Raw genomic sequence first — 17265 nt, 5'->3', positions numbered from 1 at the left:
ACCTACATCAAATTCACATAGTGCATCAAAATACAATCAAGGGTATTTCTTAATCAGCATGAACAGAAAACCACAGATTCAAATACAAAGCACAATAGAGATTATTGTAGCCTTAAGGACACACAAAATTAACTCTTGAGGAGGCACTTCCCCCCATTTTGAGTACAAGATCTGTAAACACTTAACAAAAACCTTAGGAAGAATTCAAAATCATTAAACACAATCATTTTTCAAAAAGTCAAGCTTTTCCAATGTTCTGTTTCAGTCTAGTTTAACCCATTTCAAATAGTAATATTCTTTTTCTCTAGTTTCTGACATATCAATGAATATGGCATTGTGCAATGGCATGTATTTTTTTAGGACACTAATCTATCTTATTACAATTTAATTTTGACATAATTAGAAGAGAAACTGGTTATTTTCACTATATTGCAAGGATGGGACAAACATAAAATCAAAATAACCATAAAAGCTTGCTTTCGAAACAATCAGAGGTAACTCAAAAGAAAAATTGTTCTAGTCCTTTAAACATATTTTTAAAACATTTTATAGCTCAAAACTGCTTGCAATAAAATCTTATACAGTTGGATCAGTCTGAAAAAAGATATATGAACGATCAACAAATAACTGGTCATTTTAGAATTTCTATTTTGGTAAAGATGAAGAAAATTATACAAGTCAAAACAAGATTGCATGCGTGACAGAAAATAAGAACCAGTAAATGGTGACCTTTAGAAATGTATTAAGGGATTAAATTTCATTTAAAAGTGTTAGAAATCTTTCAAAAACAATTTCCCCCCCCTTTACATGAACCTAAATACATTAAGGAACATAATTAATTTGGAGAATTTCCTCCACATCTCTTCTAAGATACAACTTTAGATTTAGATCCATGTAAGGTATATACAGAATTCCTAACAATGTGCAGAGATACAGGTCTTCTCCACCATAATTTACCATCTCCAAAAGACAATCAGTACATCAGAGTCTTGTTCTCTGATATACTTTATGAATCAGGCTTCATAATGTGCCTGATTATGAAGATAAACTAGCAACTATTAGGGATGCATTAAAAGGCAAGCTCAAACAGGTACCTAAGGAACAAATGCAATTCTCTACTGAAAAATCATATCCAAAAGTAATTCCTATATCTTCTTTTAAATTTTTCTTTTAAACTATACTTATCCCGAGGAACTAAACACTTCTGTGCAAAATTTTAAAAGGCCCAGTTTCTATTGGAGTTTAAATAACTATCACTACTTGATCTTTCCCATCAGCAGAAAGAAGCACGCAAAACACAAATCAAATTTTAGATTTAGGCTAATATACATAGTATAGATATGTGACAATATGCCTGTTCTTATGCGTATTTTTATTAGGTCCCCATAATTAAGAGTCAAGTTTGCTTTTTGTGAGTTGAAACAAAGAACAACAAAAAAAAAGACAAATAGCTCAAAATAAAAGAAATTTCTGAGCCTTCATATATGTACTTATTTATTTTCCTTAGAATATCAGTCCTTCTAAGGGTGGGGGGCTAGGGGTGTAGGGGGGTTAGGGGTGTGGGGGTGCGGGGTGGAGCTATACTGGGATTCTTGGGGGTGGAATATGTGCACTGGTGAAGGGATGGGTATTGTATAACTGAGATTTAAACCTGAAAACTTTGTAACTTTCCACATGGTGACTCAATTAAAAAAAAAAAATCAGTCCTTTAAACTGTCACATAAACCAAGAAAAAGTTTCATCTATGTTTAAAACCACGTTGATAGCCCCAGATTCTGTTCACAGCACTACCTGGTCCTCAAAAGCACAACTGGGAGTGATCCCTGAGTACTGTTAAATGTGACCCGAAAATCATCAACCAAACAAACCCAAAATAAATGAGCAAGTAAATAAAATTAAGTATATCTAGTTAAGGAGTGCTGAATTTGCCTGACAGAGCCCAAGCAATCGAGTTGGAGAATGGAGAATATTCTGGTTCTTCTGGGAAATGTTGAAATATTCAAGGTTTAACAAGGGCATATTTTCGAACTATTTTCTAACTCTTCAAAGAAAGGTGGACAATGTATACGGAAGAGTTCAAGGGCCTACAGAGAGTAATGGGTTAAGGAGCATGCCTCGCATGTAGTGACCCTTGTTCAATCCTAGGCACCACAAACTCCTCAGCATTGATAGGTTCGAGGTACTGCTGGTGTGACCTGGGTAATTCCCAGCACTGCAGGACCCAAGCAGTACCTTGGGCTCTTGACTTTAACTTTTAGCCTATTTTGGCTGAGAGTCTTACACTGAAGACCTGTATAGTAAAAAAAATCATTACTAATCTAGACGATGGGTTCACTGTGTTCATTGTACTATTCTTTCAACTTTCCTGTAGCTTGGAATAACTATTTCTTTTCTTTGTTTTGGTGGGGATCACACCTGGCTCTGCACAAGGGTTACTCCTGGCTCTGCACTCAGGAATTACCTCTGGCGGTGCTCAGGGGACCACATGAGATGCTGGGGATTGAACTCTGGCTCGCTGCGTGCAAGGCGAACACCCTACCCACTGTGCTACTGCTCCAGCCCAGGAATAAATAGTTCTTTAAAAAAAAAAAAAAAAAAAAAAAACGGGGCTGGAGCGACAGCACAGCGGGTAGGGCATTTGCCTTGCACGAGGCCGACCCGGGTTCGATTCCCAGCATCCCATATGGTCCCCTGAGCACCGCCAGGAGCAATTCCTGAGTGCAGAGCCAGGAGTAGCCCCTGTGCATCGCCAGGTGTGACCCAAAAAGCAAAAAAAACAAACAAACAACAACAACAAAAAAAAACCAAAACCTATAAGGAATATAAGCAATCTGAACATTTTGGACAAATTGGCTAATAATAAGAAGCATCAGGTGAAGACCTAAGGGGTTTGTGGCTGGCCAAAAGTAGTAGGATTATTTCCATTCTACTTGCTGCTTTGTACAATTTCAAAGCTAACTTTTGATTTTTCATGATAAAAAAAGTAGATGTCAATTTCTTTTGCAAACCAATGTAGTATAAAACTCAGAAAAAGAAGAAAATTGATACCTGGAGATAATAGGTGACTTGCTGCCATTCATTGTATTTGTTCTTTCCCAGGGTTTTCTTGTTGGTTCTTTAAAAAAAAACAAAACAACTTATTAATATAGCTATTGTTTCTGTAGTCATAAAAGAAACAAAAAGATATTACATGGTATTACATAATGAAACATAGACATGAAAAATCAAATTCTAAGTTAATTAAAACATTTAATTCTAGGGCAGGATCAGCACTGGACAGCGCCAGACTTCGCCACTTGCTGCTGCTCAGGCTCCAGTGCCCAGGCTGTGGGCTTTGAGTGGAGACACCTTGCAGGTGGAGTCATCTGCAGCCCATCTAGGGGGCCCCGCCATTTGGGCTGCTCTTCTGTGCTCCATCACATCCTCCCAAGAAGCATCCTGACTTATCTCAACACTTGCACACTGAAGCCACAAAAAACTTTTGTGACTAGGAATGTCACAAAAATCTCTCTGAATTTTTTTTGTCATTGCAATGATCTTGGTAGAGAAATGAGAAAATGCTTCAAGAAAGAGTACATGGAAAAGAGGATCAAGAGCAGGGAGCATGGTAATGCTATACAAAAGAGACTGTTTTATCCTCCAGAGGAATCTACTGGAAAAATCCTGTCTCATTTGGTCTCCAGAACCCGTTGAGTGGAAAGTGATGTGTAGAAACTAGCCATGAAAAGATCCGGAAACACAAGGATTCTGAACATGTTGGCGGGGCCTTGAGTTCTCCAATATGCTCGACTTCTCACATTTCCTCCCTTTACCCTGACCACTAACATTTGGATAACATCTCCCTCAATAAAATTACTGATTTCAATCATTAAAATATTAATTCTAAACTTTAAAAATGAACATAGCTGGGGACAGAGCAACAGTGCCATGGGTAGGGTGTTTGCCTTGCAAGTGGGTGGCCTGGGTTTGATCACCAGCACCCTGTAAGGTCCTTTGAGCCCACTGGCAGTGATCCCTAGTCACAGAATCAGGCTTACAAAATAATAGTGGCCCCAACATAAAAATAAACCAAAAAATCAACACAACTCTGATTTATTTACACAGTTAAAATGAGAAGAAATGAATAAGATCACAAAATTCTTAAAAAATATAAAACATGTCTTCTTGGAATGGGGTGGGCAGACTTCACTCTCTGCTGGATAGGCCCAGCAAGTCCCTACACTTGACATACTCAGGTGAAATGGCCCAGCTCCACAGCTTCTGGAGCATGTGGCCACATGCATATGCAGTCATGAGATACCTCCGCATTTCACAGTACAGACAGCTCAGGAGGAGCACAGCAAATTAGATAGGAAAGTTATATAGACGCTCAGTAAGCTAATGAGAAAATACGCTAAAAACCAGCACCAACCAGCTCAGTTGACTTTATTAATGCCATTGTGAGATAAGTTTTGACTTTCATTGGTCTATTTTCTAAGTCAGCCATTTTGCCGAAGCCAGCAATATGAAGTTAATTTGTTTGTGCCTACTAATGGGGCAGGCATGGGAGGTGGGTGGACAACAGGACATCAGTAGAGGGAAGTTCACACTGGTGGTGGGGTTGGTGTTGGAACACTAAATGCCTAAAAGCACTGTATTATGTGCTTTTAGACCAAATGAGACAACCCTGAGAATCATGTGTTTAAAAACAAAAGAACTCATGAAGGTCAGAGAGATGGTATAGTGGGCAAGGTGCTTGTCTTACGGCTGACCCAATTGGATCCTGGCGCTCCACATGGTCTACCAGAAACCCAAGCCCACTAGAGATCTCTAAGTGCAGAGCACGGAACAAGCCCTGAACATCACTGGTTGGAGACCCCCTCAAAACAAAAAGACAAACAAAAAATACTTATTGTATTTTTTCCCCAGTTATTGCAAAAATAAAATTAAGAAAATATTAAACACCACTGCATAATAAGTTCTTAACTTCAGTTCTGAACTTCAATTAAAATCATAAGGATTCTAACTTGCATAATTTCAAGCTTTAACACAACCTAGTAAACAATATGAAATTATTAAATCTAAAATATTATCATTTTATACGTCAGATAAGAAGTTTCTCTAATAAAGACAGGATTAAAAGAATAAGGATAGGGTAATTTTAATTAGTCAAAATGGAATCTTATGAATTGCTTTAAATAAGAACAACTTAGTACTAACTATACTACTATAAACTATTTTTTGTCAACAGTAAAAAAGTAGAATCTTTAATGTGCTCATATACTTGAACATTAATCTTAAGTTCTGATCATTCTCTTAATTCAGTATTTCAGAATCATGCACTTCAACTTGATTTTCAAAAAAAAAACAACTCTTGGAACTTGGCAGACAATTCCAGTTAAATGAAATGAGATCACGCTAAGCTTTTATCACAAACCACACTACACAGTGACTCACTGGTCAGCAGTCTATTGTTCTTTGTACTGTTTTCTAATTTGGGCTGACTCACTGCTATCATCATCACCCACTAGGATGGAATGATGTGTGAATTCTTATCATGAAAGTAAACATCTGGGCCACATGAAGATCAACTATGTGTAAATAAGAATTGGGATCAAACTGTAGTTTTAACTAGAAAATGCACTGGATTTTAATAAGGTTCCTTCAAATAGTTTCTGAACATTATTACTTAGCTTTCCCTCTCTTCAAGTTACATAACTTAACCTAAACTTTCCCCCAAAAAACTGCCTTGGTTCTGAATTTCCATTCCTCTTAGTCTTCTAGGTAAGAAACTTAAGGTTTCTTGCTAATTCATTTGAACTGACCATGCTAATTCATCAACTGCACCTTTCATGTTATTGCTTTAGAATTTTTTTTTTTTTTTTGCTTTTTGGGTCACACCCAGCCACGCTCAGGAGTTACTCCTGGCTCTGCACTCAGGAATTACTCCTGGTGATGCTTGGGATGAATGGGGATTGAACCCAGGTCAGCCATACGCAAAGCAATTGCTATACTATCATTCCAGTCCCACTATTTTGCTGTTTTTATTTGATCCCCCAAATCCCTCACATATGCAAAGCATGTATTCTACCATTTAAACTGCATCCTTGGCTAGAAATATAAAAATTTCTCATCTGTCCATCAGTAAGGAAAACAAAAGGACGTTTTCTAAAAAGTGGAATTTTTTTAAGCATCTAGAAATTTACAAATCAAAATATGCAACATTTTCTATAATAGCTTCCTAAGGATTATGCTTGATACTATAAATTCACCAAACCATCAACTTTATGTTACTTTATTATATTTGAGAGATGTCAATGTCAGTAATTTCAGTGAGTTCAAGATCATTTTTCAAAGGCTTCAGAGTTCAAACTTAGTAATTAGTAAACTTTTCTTGATTATTAATATTACTCAAATGAATTAAGATGACAGCATCGCAATTTGATAAATATTTTAAGGGACAACAATACTAGCTATATAATCACTTAATCTTTATCTTTAAGAATAAATTAAAAACAATCTCATTAATCTAACAAATTATTTTCCCTTGTTTTAGTGAATAATCTCAAATTATTAATAGTAATATACACAATATGTAAAATTAGTTTCAAATACGGTCACTAGAAAACTGGGTTTTAGTGAATCTCACAGTATGTGAAAGAAACTAACCGCTGCCTCTAGGCTCCAAAAAGGCAAGGCAGCAGGGAAAAAGGTCAGTATTAACATTTTAGTGACCAACCATAGAACTGATCAAAGTAAGGGGCAACAGATACTTTTAAATTAAGGACTATTAATATTTAGGGGAAGTTCATAAGGGTTAAAGCTTATCTCTTGAACTTACCAGGTGTACTTGTTGAAGACGTCTTAGAAGTAACAGGCTCTGAATCTTCCTAAAATATACAGAGATTATGTATTAATAATATCACAAGTACTGGATACCTGCCAAATATTTTAGTGTTCAGTTCCATTTCCAGCATTCTTCTCATTTCCCATTTTTCTCCTTATCAATCTTTTTCTCCCTTCTAGCTTAGTTCATTTTTCTTTACCTTCCTAGCACTTCCCTCCCCTAAATTCACTCTCTTCAAAGCTCCTTTCATCATGCATTCACACTGGAAAGGTAAATTGTTTCAAACATACATAAAACTGATAGAAGTAGTTTTCCCATCTGTACTGGATGGGGGAGGAAATGAAAATTACACCCTTAAGGGGCACACAGCTAAGTAACCTCAAGGTCTCTTAGGGGAAGCATGTGAAAATTGTTAAGTTTAACTACTTTATTTTAAGTGCAAGAACTTAAAAGATGAAACAAAACAAAACAAAAAAACCTTAACAAAACTAATAAAAGGCCACTACTCATTCTGTGGCACACTTTAACACTTTAGATACAGGTCTGAAATTCACTGCTTTCCCCCACCTCTACTTATTCAACCCATTTTACTAATGCCATCAAAAATTTATAAAATTGGGGCTGAAGAGATGCACAGGGGTTGAGGTACATGTCTTGTTTGATCCCCATCACCACATGGCAGCTCCTAACACAGCAGGGCCCCTGCAACACCCTTGCACTGACGCACTGGGTGGGTTAGCTGAGAATCACGGGGAGGAGGTGCCAGGCCTCCTGAACATCACTGGGATCCCTCACTCAGCAAAATAATGAAATAAAAAATAAATAATTAAAATTCCACTTAAGTTCAAACTATCTTTCACAGTGATTTCCTGAATCAGCAGTGCCTGTATTTCACACTGGAAGGTATAGGAGATATATTAACTTACATTTTTGTCCTCTTTTGGTTCTGTTTCTGTTGTTGATCCCTTTTCAGCAATTCTTCTCCTAAGAACGAGGCAAATCAAATTGTTTACGAAAAATGACCTCAGTATAAAAACTACTCCAAAAGTGATGAAAGGCATCCAATTACAATATTTAAAAGGAACGCAAATCCTCTTAATTTATAGCATCTCTCCATAATTTCTCACTTACCTCCTAGCCAGCAAAGCACTCATTTCTTCCATTAAACCACTACCCCCTAGAGGAAGGGGTCCATTGCCACGACCGCTATCTGTTTTAGAAGAGGCTGAATTCACACCAGTGGAATTTCCTCCGCTTGGGAAAGAGGCATCCTCCATCTTAATGAGAATATAATACATTATAAACTCTATGTTAAGACAAGTTTATGCTTATAAATAGAAAAATGTTATATTTAATCTAAAAAATACATTAAACAATATATGTGTGAGTATATATAAATGTGTATGTGTATATATATGTGTATATATATATACATATATATATATATAGGCTTTTTGGGTCACACCCAGCAATGCACAGGGGTTACTTCTGGATCATGCACTCAAGAATTACTCTTGGCGGTGCTCGGTGGACCTTATGGGATGCTGGGAATTGAACCTGGGTCGGTCACATGCAAGGCAAATGCCCTACCCGCTGTACTATCGCTCCAGCCCCTAAATAATATTTTTTAAACCTTAAGAACGAATGGAATAGAAAAGCATTGACTATTAGTGGAAGTTTAATCAAAGTTAATTAGTATCACCAGTAACCGAGTTGCTCATCGATTTGCTCGAGCGGCCACCAGTAACGTCTCCATTGTGACTTATTGTTACTGTTTTTGGCATATCGAATACGCTACAGGGAGCTTGCCAGGCTCTGCCGTGTGAGATACTCTCGGTAGTTTGCCGGGCTCTCCAAGAGGGACGGAGGAATGGAACCCAGGTCGGCCACGTGCAAGGCAAATACCCTACCTGCTATGCTATCGCTCAAGCCCGAATAAACAGTAACAAACATCTTATTCACCATACTGAGGGCCCATTACTTGGGTGATGAAAAAATACAGAACCTGTCTCCAAAATGTATAAACCGAATTTAATCTTGAGGAAAAAAACAGACAAACCAAAGAAAGGATATTCTAAAAATAATTGTGGTCTTCAAAAATGTTGATATGATTAAAGAAAAGACTAAAGAATCTAAAAGATGAAAGTAAAAGATACCATAAATAAAAGTAATGAATATTTAAAAAAATTAAAGTAATGGATGGTCTTAGACTTAAAAATGGTCCTAAAAATATTACTGGACAATTAACTGATAAAATCTGAATAAATTTTGTAGATTATAGTGTTATGTTTTCTGACTTTGATTATATCATTATACTGTAGTCATGTAGGTCACAAAATAGACACTGTAGAATTTATAGAAAAATGGTCTTTGACTCACTCTTCATTCAGATGTCCAGAGCAGATGTGTTTACATAGTAAACACATACCAAGAAAAACAATGCAAACATAGTCTGTAATATTAAAAGGTGAATTCGGTGATAAGTCAGAGGAAACAATATTACTTTTGTGACTTTTCCTCAAAGTTTAACTTACAATTGTTCTGAATCAATTAAGTTTACATAGCATTCATAAAAATTAGAACATAATATTTAAATACTGGAAAGATGGATTCAGATGTAAAGAGTAGAATGATTTGGAAATGCATTTACCCGTGACACTTTCCTAAGTTTTGCTCCAGCAATTGCAGCTGCAAGTCCAGTTAAAGGGCGATTGTCTTCTGACATGGATCCCACAAACAATCCAGATGCAGGGAGGGGAGGAGCAGGTGGTGGTGGAGGAGGGGGGGGTACTTGGCTGGGAAGAGGGGGTGGGGGAGGGGGTGGGGGAGGGCCTGCAGATGGAAGTGGAGGTGGTGGAGGAGGTCCAGGGGCAAGAGGGAGTGCTGCTGGAGCCTGGGAAGGACCTGGTGGGAGAGGAGGGGGTGGTGGAGGTGCAGGTGGTCCCAAGGCAATGCCTGAGAAGAAGAAACGTTAAATAAGACATAAACAAAAGAGCTTGGTGCATTTCTTATGTGGAAAGGGTTTGGAGGATGCCAAACAACATTATATTGGCTCATTTTCTACGTATTACTTTCAAATTTTATTGACATAACCATGTAACAGATCATCTAGGGTTTTTTTCTTGGGGGGGGGGTGGGAAGAGGTTGTAGGAATTTGATAAATAAGCAAAGAAGCACAATAAATGTTTATAAAATCGAGGAGGCATGCAGCATCCCTGAACAAAGTATATGATGGCAATTACTATTTGAAATAACAGATCTCAAAACAATCTTTGTAAATCTTAAGTGCTGAGACAGTACATTCTACTATAGTAAAATATGCATTTACTCGTTTGTAGGCAGCCAAAGTGGGTAGACAAAGCACTAAGAACTTGAAGGGGGTGATTCTTCAGATTCTTCTTTTTTCCCCTTTTGGTTTTGGGCTGTGCTTAGGGAACCATATGGGGTGCTGGGGATCAAACCCAGGTCAGCCACTGCAAGGCAAGCACTCTACCCATTGCTCTGGCCCAAGAACTAAGACTTTCTTTTCTTTTCTAAAAAAAAGAGGTACGCTTCAATCCAATCTGTGTCTTTGTAAGCACAGATTTGTAGTCATATTCTCTCCTGTTAATTACAGTGAATCTTATTTTCAAATAAACAGGGTAGCTAAAGAATTGTCTGGTCACCAGAGAACCAAACCCATCTCTACTTATAAATCACCCATACTTTGAAGTTCAAATGCCCCCCTCCCATTACCATGTCAGCAGGGATCAGGCATAGTGTGGGGTGGGGGTAACAGTTGTGGGACAACCCTCTCTTCTACTCCCACCAGCTGCTATTTGTCATTTGAACATGAAACTGTTCAGGGCACGTACAACAACTACCATCCTCTCCACCTGTTCTGCCAAGTCCAAAAGCTCTGCACACTTGAGGTCCCTGCAAGGACCCACCCCTGGAAGCATGAGATGCTAAATATAGAAGAGACCAATATGAAATCAGGCCCCAGATCAGAACTCTTCCAAAGGAAGCACTAGAATAACAGATCTTATGACTGCAAAACAGCACTAAGTTCTCCAGAAATTGTAGACAAGTTAGATCCTAATGTGTAGCTCAAATGAGTCAAGTAGTTTTCCTTGTGAAATTTATAAGGAAATTTATAAGGAAATGGGACCCTTTCAATCCTCAAAAACATCTTCAATTATGACGCTGCAGAAGATTTCTTGTTCAATACATAAACGCCTCACATTGATCTTCCAAATGCAAGGAACCCAAAGGAAAAATCTGTTTTGTCTTTTTAAATTGAAAGACAAAAAATGGTACAATGACATCAAGAATGTTCAACTATCAAAAATGATCCTCCCAATTCTCCTAGGCAACTCAAGTCAGTTGCTGCTAGGACCTATTTCCGAGCTGAGCTGTCAGTAGCAATAACAGAAGCCTTACCCTGTTGGGCTGGAGTCTCGGCCGGCTGAGAGGCTGCCTGCAAGCCTGGCTCAGAAGCAGAGGAGTCTCCCAGCACAGAGTTTAGAGGAGTCTCCACAGAGGCAGGGGCAGCTGCAGAGGGAGAAGGGAGAACACTAGGCTTGGATGAGGGAGTTGAGGCAATAGGGGTGCTTGGAGGAGAAGCTTGAGATCCACAGTGTGAGAGTGGTGCGAGGGGAGGCAGTGGCGGCGGCGGCGGCGGCGCTGTGGGCCCTGAGGTAGGCGGTGGAGACACTGGATATATTACAGAGTCAAGCAGCCCATTGGACGCTGTTGGTGATGGAGGCATTTGGGGCACAGGAGAAGAAACACAAACAGGGAGGACAGGCCTTGGACCAGTAGCTTTGCCTGGGGGGCTGCTAATCATTACTGGAGGAGATGGAGGGAGGGGCGAAAAATTGGAAGTAGACCAGGCACAGGGCTTCGTAGCTGGAGGCTGAGAAGAGGGTGTGTTCACAGGAGAAGAAGGTCGAGAGTTTTTGTTCAGAGGACGAGGAGCTGTAGCATAATGGGGAAGAACAGGGTGGAAGGCTGAACCTAAAGATGTTGCAAAACGTGTCGCAGAGTGTCGCAGTGGTGGTGTAGGGGGTGTGGAAGTAGGTGGCAAAGCGGTCACTACAGCATAATCAGGAGTGGCCTCTGACACTGGAGCTGAGATGACTTTAGCATATGATGGAGGAGGTGCTGAAGGAGGCTGGCAACTGGCATACTCAGGAAGTGGAGCATTATACAGGGAGCTGTCTGAAGATGAAGCTGGACAGAAGGTGGAAAGCAGCAGCAAAAGACAGGATAAAAAGGAGAGAGAAAAAGGGAGCTAGTAAAGCCACAAAACCAGCATTCAGACAAAATGTATAAATGTACAGAGAATTAGGCACATGTGCAAATAACTGATTTTACCCAAGGATACTTGAACTTTTAACAATACACTCTGGGATCCAGAAGAGGACGTGGTTCTTTTCTACCAAGCAAGCAGATCAATAAATTGATCAGCTTAACTTTTGTGAAAACATTAAAGGATCATTATTTAGTCCACAAAAGGGACATTTAAAATTATGTAGACAGGACCACAACAGAGTAAGAAATCCAGTTGACTTTTAAAAGTAACAAAAGGCAAAACTTACATTTATCATAAAGGGTTAAGGATCCCCTATTTAATGCTTACTTTGGGAAAATATTTGATGTGTTGGCTATAACCCCAGAAAATAGTTGAAAAAGGAATCTTAAGTCCTACAATGTCAAGACAGCAAGCTTTCGGTCAGATTTAAACTCTCTTTTATGTATTCCATCGTATTTAATAATTTTTGCAATACTGGAAAATATTTACATAACTAGAGGATAGTTTCACCAACCATTCTGATTTCCCCTTCAGACTTTAGAATATTTTCTACAGCAAATTTCTTGCTCAATAGTAATGCTACAGCATTCAAAAACAATTCAGGCAATCTCCAAAGAGGAATATATTTCAAGTTCATCAAGCAAAATATTTTTTTCCCATAAAACCAAACTTACACTTTATAGCCAACTATAGGGGTAGAAGAATTAGAATGCGAGAATAAACATTTCCAACAGCTTTCTTTAAGTCTCCAAGCAATACAGAGAGAAATAAAAAAGAAATTGTTAAAGTAGAAACTGCTTTGAATTTTCTCATAATTCCAAACTGTATTGCTTAATTCCAAGCATCTCAGATGCAAAGTATTCTAATAAACGGCTACACAAAGCATCATCCATTCTCTAAGCTCAAACAGAAAGAACACAACTTATAAAACTTCTTACCGGCACTTGATATTCTCCGTTCTCGCTCCCATTCCAGCTGTTCCCTTTCTAACTGCTCCTGCCGCTCTCTCTCTTGCCTTTCCCGGTCAAGTCTCTCCAGTCTCTCCCGTTCTTGCCTCTCCCTCTCCAGGCGGTCCTGGCGATCCAGACGGTCCCTTTCTTGCCTCTCTCTCTCCAGCTGCTCTTGTTCTAGCCGCTCCCTCTCGAGCCTCTCTCTTTCTAACCTCTCTCTCTCCAACCTCTCCCTTTCCATTCTTTCTCTCTCCAGCCTCTCCCGCTCCATCTCCTTTTGCCGTTGTTGTTCTTGCAGTTGCCTGAAAAAAAAAAGTTTTAAAAATCAAAGACCTATTTTTTTTAACAATAAACTAATGAGTCTTCTTTTTTACTCAAACTACAAATCAATGTAGAGAAAACATCTCTACTCCCATGTGTTTAGATAGAAAAAGGTTTCTCTTGAAAAAACAAAAGAAGGGGCCGGAGTGATAGCACAGCGGGTAGGGTGTTTGCCTTGCACGCGGCCGACCCGGGTTCGATCCCCGGCATCCCATATGGTCCCCCAAGTACTGCCAGGAGTAATTCCTGAGTGCAAAGCCAGGAGTAACCCCTGCGCATCACTGGGTGAGACCCCAAAAAGCAAAAAAAAAAAAAAAAAAAGAAAAAAAGAAAAATAAAGGAGGGGCTTATCAGTTTCACAGAGATAAAAACAAATTATTATTATTATTATTATTTTTTTGGTTACATTCCTCGATGTTCAGGGGTTTCTCCTGGCTCTGCCCTCAGGAATCACACCTGTTGGTGCTCGGGGAACCATATGGGATGCTGGGAATGGAACCTGGGTTGGCTGTGTGCAAGGCAAATGCTGTACCCACTGTACTATCACTCCAGCCCCCAAAATAAATTAATAAGAGAAGCAATTTGGGGTGCCTCCCTCCCTTTTTTGTTTCTGGACCATACCTGACTAGTGAGTGGTGCTTGGGAGACCTTATGAGCTGCTAGGGATCAACCTGGATCAGCATGCAAGCATTTTACCCATTGTACTATCTCTACACACCTTTGGGTGACTTTCCTGGCATATTTTGTACTAATACCTCATCCTGGTCTATACTTTTCTTGTTCTGGGGGCACATCTAGATGTTGCTCAGAAGTTATTCTTGGCTTGGTAGTTCTCAGGTACTGAACTGGGATTCCTGCAGGCAAAAGACGCACCCCAACCCATTTAAATATCTGTTTCTGACCCTTTAAGCTAACATTTTATTTTGGGGGCCCACCCAGCAGTGTTCAGTGATTCCTAGCAGGGGTTCAAAACCAGCCAAATGTAGGGGCCAAATGCAAAGTGTGTCTCAGCCCACTGAGCTACCTATGTCCATTGTCCACCGATTGTGTACTTTTCGTGAATGGAGTATTGTAAATAAATGAATCTCCAAGTAACTGAACCTACTACATTAATGATCAAGTCACTATTTTAATCACCAACTTAAAAAAAACCGCTAAAGCACAACATTTTTTCTTAAATATAGCATTCAGTTTTTAAAGCACCATACATGATCAATTTAGAAAAATTATAATTGCTTTCACCCAAGTAGCCTGATAAGCAGTGCTGAATTAAAAAAAAAAAAACTTTTAAACAATGAAGCCAGTGGAGAGAGAGTTCAACAGCAAGCACATGCCTTGCAAGTGTGAAGCTGCGTGTTGGATTTCCAAAGGACCCTGCTCCCCCTGGAAGGAGTGTGATCTTGGAGACAATGCAGCTTGGGATCCCCTGCACCCTATTCAAGTGTGGGAGCTCCAGCACACCACAACCAAGTGGATGAAAGAACTTCAACCAAAATGTTTGTGAGCACCACAAGTAGAAAGAGGAACCTCGGCAAGTACACTGCATGCCCCATCAAGTGCAGGGACCTCAAGCAATGAAGTGAATGTGAGCCCTGATAATAGCAACAATTTTAAAAAAGCGGGGGGGGGGGGGAGGAGGAGGAGGAGGAGGAGGAGGAGGAGGAGGAGGAGGAGGAGGAGGAGGAGAAAGAGGGAAAGAGAAACAGTTAAGCAACAACAAAAAAACCCTTTAAAAATCACCTGATGCCTCAGATGATGGGGGGAGGAGGAGGAGGAGGAGGAGGAAGAGGAGAAGTAAACACAAAGTAAGAACCAAAAAACCCTTTATGACTGAAACATAAGCATGAAAGTTTGTAAGTCTGTAAAGGTACCCCCACGGTGATTGACTGATAAAAAAAATTAAAAAAAGAAAACAAACAAACAAACAAAAAATCACCTGGCTCCTCAGATGATAGAGGTGACAGTTGGTAACCCTCTGTAACACTTTGACACACATACTTCCAGACTTAAAAATAGAAACCTACAATGCCCAGGGGGCTGGAGTGATAGCACAGAGGTAGGGCGTCTGCCTTTCATGCAGCCCGGCAAGCTACCGAGAGTATGGAGTCCGCATGGCAGAGCCTGGCAAGCTACCCGTGGCGTATTGGATATGCCAAAAACAGTAACAATAAGTCTCACATGGGGCTGGAGCGATAGCACAGCGGGTAGGGCCTTGCATGCGGCTGACCTGGGTTCAATTCCCAGCATCCCATATAGTCCCCCCGAGCACTGCCAGGAGTAATTCCCGAGTGCACGAGCCAGGAGTAACCCCTGTGCATTGCCAGGAGTGACCCAAAAAAATGAAAAATAAAAAAGGTCTCACAATGAGAGACGTTACTGGTGCCCTCTCAAACAAATCGGTGAGCAAATGGAAGCCAGTGACAGTGGCAATGCCCAGGAGATGGCTCAACAGGCTCCAGCGCATGCTTTGCATGCAAGAGGTGTGGGTGCTCCACCTGGTTCCCTGAGCAGGAATGAATGGGTGCTACCCTTGAGCAAAGAAACAGGAACGTGCCCTGAGCACTATAATAATTACTAGTTGGAAATTGCAAGTTGAGATGCCTTTTTCCTGAAATGACTAATGCACTGGTTGGTTCTGACAGAAAGTAGCACTAAGCACCAGAATGAGGATGCTGGCCTTTGCTCCCAGCAGCACTTACAAACCAGTAAGATCTTTCCAAAAACCTCCTCCCCTTCATGTTTCCTAAACTGACAATAAAACAAAAGGAAAAGCCCACATGATGAGTCAATCAGTCCCACTTCTGTGACAAAAACACAAAGTCTTTCTCTGGGATCTGTCACATGCTTAACAATAACCACAGGAGAACAGAAGAAATCTATGGTAGTGCTGGTTACAAGGAGAATTTGTTTAAGATGTGATTAAATAGGAGACAGAGAACTAGTACAAGGGTTAGGGCACTTGTATCACATGTGGATTACCCCAGTTCGATCCCCAACATCACAGAACAAAGAGTTAGAAGTGATTCCTGAGTACTACCAGGTGTGGCCCAAGCCCCCACCCCACAAAAAAGAATCAAATTTTTTTAAGTCCAGTATTCACTTCAAGACTCTGTGATAAACTATAAGCTGCCAAAATATCTATGGAAAAACAGTATCAATGCAGAAACAAATACAAGTAATCAGGTATCCTTATAAGATCATTTTAAATAATAGACTGAATTGACACTATTAAATTAAAAGATAAAAATTCATCCCCACATAGGACATTTTAAATGTAGTATTCTAAAAGCACTCTATTAGATTCAAAAAATGGAAGTTAGACCCATTTTGTTCTCATTAGGACATATTTGAATATGGAAGCTACGGGAAAATAGGAACTCTGTAGTATAAAAGCTATACTAGGAAATACACAAAAAGAATTAATTAGGTAATTTATAATTCTGTGCCACTTCTTTTTATTTATTTTTATCAAAGTAACCCCATTACTTAGTTTTATTAAGCTTACAACAAAGATCATCAGTTCATGACCGAACCATTCCTCGTGATTCCCACACAGAGGAGATAATTACTGTCAACTTTGTTAGCTGTTTTTTATGTTTCCACTTTATATCTCACCTACTCCTCTTCATTTAATAAGATGCTTCACCCCATCAAAAAATGGGGCGAGGAAATGAACAGAAACTTTCTCAAAGAAGAAATTCGAATGGCCAAAAGGCACATGAAAAAAATGCTCTTCCTCACTAATCATCAGGGAGATGCAGATCAAAAGAACAATGAAATATCATCTCACACTACAGATAACTGGTCCACATCCAAAAGAACAAAAGCAACTGGTGTTGGTGTGGATGTGGGAAGAATAGGACTCTCCTTCA

General features: G+C 39.6%; 1 protein-coding gene across 6 annotated transcripts in view; it reads right to left on the bottom strand.

Moving 5' to 3' along the window:
* Positions 1–17265, bottom strand: part of ENAH (ENAH actin regulator) — a 158332-nt gene that overhangs the window by 16818 nt on the left and 124249 nt on the right. For 3 of the 6 annotated variants that reach the window (XM_055147581.1, XM_055147580.1, XM_055147582.1), the window contains exons 5-11: positions 13061–13374; positions 11249–12040; positions 9477–9781; positions 7958–8103; positions 7753–7810; positions 6821–6869; positions 3049–3115 (exon numbers count right to left, since the gene is read on the bottom strand). In XM_055147581.1, the coding sequence (XP_055003556.1) occupies positions 3049–3115; positions 6821–6869; positions 7753–7810; positions 7958–8103; positions 9477–9781; positions 11249–12040; positions 13061–13374 (1731 nt within the window). The remainder of the gene's footprint in view (positions 1–3048; positions 3116–6820; positions 6870–7752; positions 7811–7957; positions 8104–9476; positions 9782–11248; positions 12041–13060; positions 13375–17265) is intronic. The other 3 variants (XM_055147583.1, XM_012932035.2, XM_012932036.2) reach the window with 1 other exon arrangement.

Source organism: Sorex araneus, chromosome 9 (genome assembly GCF_027595985.1).
Source record: "Sorex araneus isolate mSorAra2 chromosome 9, mSorAra2.pri, whole genome shotgun sequence".
Lineage (NCBI taxonomy): Eukaryota > Metazoa > Chordata > Mammalia > Eulipotyphla > Soricidae > Sorex > Sorex araneus.
This window is presented reverse-complemented; position numbering and strand designations above follow the sequence as displayed.